Source organism: Lathyrus oleraceus, chromosome 1 (genome assembly GCF_024323335.1).
Source record: "Lathyrus oleraceus cultivar Zhongwan6 chromosome 1, CAAS_Psat_ZW6_1.0, whole genome shotgun sequence".
Taxonomy (NCBI): domain Eukaryota; kingdom Viridiplantae; phylum Streptophyta; class Magnoliopsida; order Fabales; family Fabaceae; genus Lathyrus; species Lathyrus oleraceus.
In genome coordinates, this window is record NC_066579.1 from 88,196,123 (window position 1) to 88,201,653 (window position 5,531).

General features: G+C 31.1%; 1 protein-coding gene across 1 annotated transcript; it reads left to right on the forward strand.

Annotated features, from left to right (window-relative positions):
* The first annotated feature begins 2,040 nt into the window (after positions 1 to 2,040).
* Positions 2,041 to 4,755, forward strand: LOC127117988 (uncharacterized). The gene is made up of 2 exons (XM_051048120.1): positions 2,041 to 2,838; positions 3,981 to 4,755. The coding sequence occupies exons 1-2, from the start codon at positions 2,210 to 2,212 to the stop codon at positions 4,621 to 4,623; spliced, it is 1,272 nt and encodes a 423-aa protein (XP_050904077.1). The 5' UTR covers positions 2,041 to 2,209; the 3' UTR covers positions 4,624 to 4,755.
* The last annotated feature ends 776 nt before the right edge of the window (positions 4,756 to 5,531 follow it).

Below are 5,531 nucleotides of genomic sequence, written 5' to 3' on the forward strand. Positions count from 1 at the left end.
TGTAACTCTCACGCGACATGATATTTCTTTTTGTGTAAACAAAGCTTGTCAATTCATGTCCTCACCACTTGAAATACACTAGAGTCTACTTAAGAGAACTCTTTTTAATCTTAGTGGTACAATTTCTTATGGCAGGCTACTCTCACCTACAAATATGCTTAACCACATTTCATTACGAGCTTATATCTATTATGATTGGGCAAGCGACCTAGATGATCGAAGATCAACATCTAGAACTTGTATATATTTTGGTCATATTCTTGCATGGAGGTCAAATAATCATTTGTAGCTTGTTCAAGCACAAAAGCTGAGTATCGTGTCATTGCCCATACAACTTTAGAATTGTTGTGGATTGAATCACTTCTTACAAACTTCATCTTGACTATCTCAATCCAACTTTGCTTTGTGACAATCTAGGTTTTGTCTTATTATCTTATAATCCAGTTCTACATGCAAGAACCAAGCATATAAAACTCGATATTTATTTTGTTTGGGAACGTAGAGTAGCAAGGAAGTTGAATATCTAACATGTGCTTAGCCATGCACAAATCGCAGACATGTTAACTAAGCCTCTCCATACTGCATTATTTACAAAATTTCAAATCAAGCTCAAAGTCATAGGCTTACACTCCCTTTGAGTTTGAAAAGGGGGACGAGGGGGTTGTTTTCTAAGAAGTATCTTAGGAAGGTAGTTATACTTAGTTACACTAATTATAACCAACTATAGAAAGTTAGTTAGAAGTGTGCAAAGTTGATTATGATGAGAATCTATGAATACTTCACTATATATACCAAGCATTCATCCATGTAATGGATAATCAATGAAAACTCTATGCATTCATGAAGATCATGCTTTCTCAGTGTGATTCTTATCACTCTCATGCATGAATACTAGTTTAATACTACATATGTTCTTTTTTATAAGAGATAACTCACTTTTTAGATTCATTGAATATTCAATGTATCTAGTCTATAAACTGACCAAGTGCATTGATTATTCGATGAACTTAAAAATGAGTTGTCTCATATATAAAGGAACAAAGATAATAGATTATAAGAATCATGATTTCACATTCATTTAACAAGTGTGTTTGAAGTTAGTTCAGAGACCCAATGTGACGACCTATATTGTTGCTTATGGGCGACCTATTATGTGTTTTTGACGGCCTCATGGCCTATTTCGAACGACCACTTGATTCTTAGAGCACTCGCTGATCACGAGGGTGTTTGGCTTGTCTTACATTCTTATTCTCCTTTCTTATGGCTTTATAAAATTATATCAATACATAAAATATAAATATAAATACATGTATTTATTCCAAAATTTGAATTAAATATTTGTACATATTTAATTGCATTTTATTATAAAAGGGTATACTTTTGTATAAAAAAAATCATATAACTAATTGAATAAAATAAAAAGTTAATGAAGTGGGCAAACTCGCCACATGTTTTTTTTATAGATATATGGAGTGATGGAATCCAATGAACTTAGTCTGAAGAAGCCAAAAAAAAAATTAAAGCAGCTGATCCAAAACCAGATTTCCACTCAAAAATAAGGAAATAAAACAATAAAAATTACATTTAAAAAACAAAATTCCAGCTTACTATGACCTGTTTATTACATTATTTTTTATATTAAAAAATCTTTTATTTTAAAAATGTATAATCACTTTTAAACATTTTCATCTTTTTATTATAAACTTTCAAGAAAGAAATTCTAAAAAAATCTCAAAAACTACTTTATTTGACAAAATTGTATATGGCAACTTATTTAAAAGTAAATAAATGTAAAAAAAATAATTGAACTCAGATAATCAATGAATTTACTTAAAGATATCATACAAAACAACCCAGATTTAAAGGTAATTTTTTAAAAAAATAAAATATATATCTCTCATGTTCATAAAAAAAAGATACCACTAAAAAAATACAAAACAATTAATAAAAAAATACAAAAAGTACTTCCTTTCATATATTTATAGTTTTATCTAAATTTATTGTTCATAAAATCACTTTCTTTCTTTTTTAATAATTAAAAAGACTATATATTACACCATGCATCAACCTCATGTTCTCATTCAGTCATTTTCACTCTACAAAACAAAATCCTCAAACTATGAAACTCATAGCATCCTTTTCAACACCATATATCCTAATACATACATAAATCATAACATAGTTTTCATGTTTTCAAACAACAACAACAATGGATCCTTGTCCTTTTGTTCGTCTCACAATTGATTCATTAGCCTTAAACCTTCCATCACCAACAAACTCATCAACACTTTCACGTATTCATCCTTCAACAACACCATGCTTTTGCAACATTTCCATACCAAATTTCCCTTCTCAGACCGCGCTTATTCATCTCTCTTCATCGTCGTCGTCTTCTTCTTCTTCGTCACCCGACACAACAACCTCCGCCGCTGGATTCCACCTCGATTCCGCTGCACTCCGGCGTCTCACCGGAAAACCAATCCCGCTTCGTTTCTCTGTTTATGCCGGAAGCAATGGAACAACCTGCGGTATTAAAAGTTCGAAGCTATTAGGTCGGGCTGTTGTTAACATGGATGTTAAAAACTCTCTGTCTCGTTCTGTTATGTTTCATAGTGGGTGGCTTGAGTTGGGAAAGAAAAAGAAGAAGAAAGGAGTTGAACCGGAATTGAAAGATTCGGCTCGGCTTCATTTGGTGGTTCGGTCTGAACCGGACCCACGGTTTGTTTTTCAATTTGGAGGTGAACCGGAGTGTAGTCCTGTGGTTTTTCAGATTCAAGAGAATATTAGACAACCGGTTTTTAGTTGCAAATTCAGTGCTGATAGAAACTCTAGATCAAGGTTAGTTTTGTTAATGACTCAATTTTTATAATATTGTATTAGATATTGTGCTCTTTTTTTTCCTCTTTATATTTACTTTGTTTTAGCTCAATAAAACATTTTCATCCTTTTCTAATATGAGATATATTAATGAGGTATTTTTTTGTTTTGTTTAAAGTCAATTTCTTTTTGTTTTTCTAAAATATTTTGAATGCCAAAAATGCTTTCTTTGTCCATGACTTATTAGTTGAATGATAAAAGTTTGATTTTATAACATAAAGAGAGATAATTTAAATCTCTTAAAAAATCATTGTAAAATCATTAAAAAAAAACTTATATTTTTTAATAGAATAAATACAATTTTTATCGACTATTGTAGTCCTTCCCAACTCAAGAAATTAATGTTTGTAAACACAATTTTTAATAAGTGTAGTTTTATATTTTAATATAAAATTAATGATTAAGGTGGGTTAATTAACTATGATTATGAATTAAATAATTTTTAGTTTAAGCAAGTGGGCTTGCTTGTCAAAATCTTTAGGGTTGGTACCTACAATCAAGAGCACATGCTTCTCATCTTGTCCAGCTCAATTTCATTATCATGTCTCTCTCGTGGCTTAGTTGTTATCCTTTTTGTGCTCATGAATTATATCATCTTCTTTGTTTCTTTGTATTTCTTGTAAAAAAAAAAATAACACACCAAAAACATGTCACTTGATGATACTTTGATTTTGACATTCCTAAAATCCCTTTGTCGCTTACCTATCTACTAGCATTGTATTTGACAGTTACAAAATTTTCATTCACTCAATTATGAGTTTAATGATTGAAGTGTATACAAGTTTTTGTTAACTTTCAATTATATTTTGACAAAATAAAAAACAGCTACTAAATTATTATGTTTAAGAATAACTGATTTATGATTAGATGCATAAATTGATTTGGTCAATCAGACAAGTTGAGATTTTCCAAACTGTGAAACATATCTGTCTTGGATTCCCTCCCATGTGCTAGTATCTGGCTGCATACTCAATATCTCTTATACAATTAATTAACCTAACAACATGATTGACATTTTCATTAGGTTGTTACTTTATACACTAAATTAATGAATGATTAAATATATTTTCATTAGGTTGTTAATTTTTTTTAAAATTTTTCAGGTGTAGTTCATTATCTGATATGGCAACCACCCCTAGTAGATGGAGAATGTCATTGAAAAGTGTTCGAGAGCGTCACGGGAGAGAAAGAAAAGGTTGGATGATAATAGTCCATGATCTTTCGGGTTCACCGGTCGCCGCGGCCTCAATGGTTACGCCATTTGTCCCTTCCCCTGGCTCAGATAGAGTATCGAGATCAAACCCCGGCGCGTGGCTCATTCTTCGCCCGAACGGGGCCTCGGTGAGTAGTTGGAAACCATGGGGACGCTTAGAAGCATGGAGAGAAAGAGGTCCTATAGATGGCTTGGGATACAAGTTTGAACTCGTTAGTGGAGATAATGGAATACCTATTGCTGAATCCACAATGAATGTGAAAAAGGGTGGTCAATTTTGCATTGATTATAAAGTTATGAAAGAGTGTTATGGATTGTGTTCAAGGTTTATAGGTAAAGGGTTTGTGATGAGTTCTAGTGTTGAAGGTGAAGGAAAAATGAGTAAACCTTTTGTGCAAGTTGGAGCTCAACATGTTACATGTATGGCTGATGCTGCATTGTTTGTTGCATTATCTGCTGCCGTTGATCTTAGTATGGATGCATGTCAACTTTTCTCTCATAAACTTAGGAAAGAACTTTGTCATGATGAATAATTTTCTTTTCCATAAGAATGAATCGGAAGAGAAATGAATTACAATATTCTTGTATTAATAATTGGTCACTTTTGATCGAATATGTGTTGGATATTCAATATGATATCAATACGTGCGATTATATTTATTTAATTTATTTTTTATAATTATTATTTATATTAAATTATAATAATTTTTTAAATATTTATAAGTTTTGGTTGGGTATTGAGTAAATAAATTTAAATTTTTAATTTTTTTCTTTGAAAATGTCAAAATGAAAAATATATTAACGATCAAAGCAAGTCATTCCAACACAAGATGTATCGATGATGATAAAAAAGAATATGGAATTAGAACAAAAAATTCTAAAAAAGAAATAATGTAAAGCGATCTACAACACACTGAGTAAGCAAGATAAATTATTTAGTCTCCAAATCGGGTAATCAAAATCAAAAGTAACATATTTGGACTTTAACCACCAATAAGATTGAAGTTTTACACTTTCAGATAACGCCGACAAATGCTCCTCTTTATTTTAAAAAGTATGAATGTTCCGCTCTTTTCAAATAACCGAAATCACATAGAGGCAAATAGTATTAAAAAGCAATTGAACATTCTTCGAAAAACTACCTAGCCCACCAATCTGTAAGATATGATCCAATAATTTTTCTTGAAATGTCGTTGAAAAATCTATCCAATTTGAAATAATAGGCCAAAATCTATAAAAAAAAAAATCACATTTTACAAACAAATGATCTATGTTTTCATCCACACCACAATTCGCCACACATCTTTGATTGTTGGTAGCAAAAATCCACTGCCTAACCAAATTATCCATCGTCGGAAAACGATTCAAAAACAACTTCCATACAAAAATAGAAACCTTAAGCATCACAATCTTCAACCACAAAATTTGGGAATTAACCTTA

What these genes read in the sequence shown, in the direction of transcription:
- LOC127117988 (XM_051048120.1), top strand. Translation starts at nt 2,210, where the DNA reads ATGGATCCTTGTCCTTTTGTTCGTCTCACAATTGATTCATTAGCCTTA. An exon ending in GATAGAAACTCTAGATCAAG is followed by an intron (nt 2,839 to 3,980) that starts GTTAGTTTTGTT and finishes AAAATTTTTCAG; the next exon opens with GTGTAGTTCATTATCTGATA.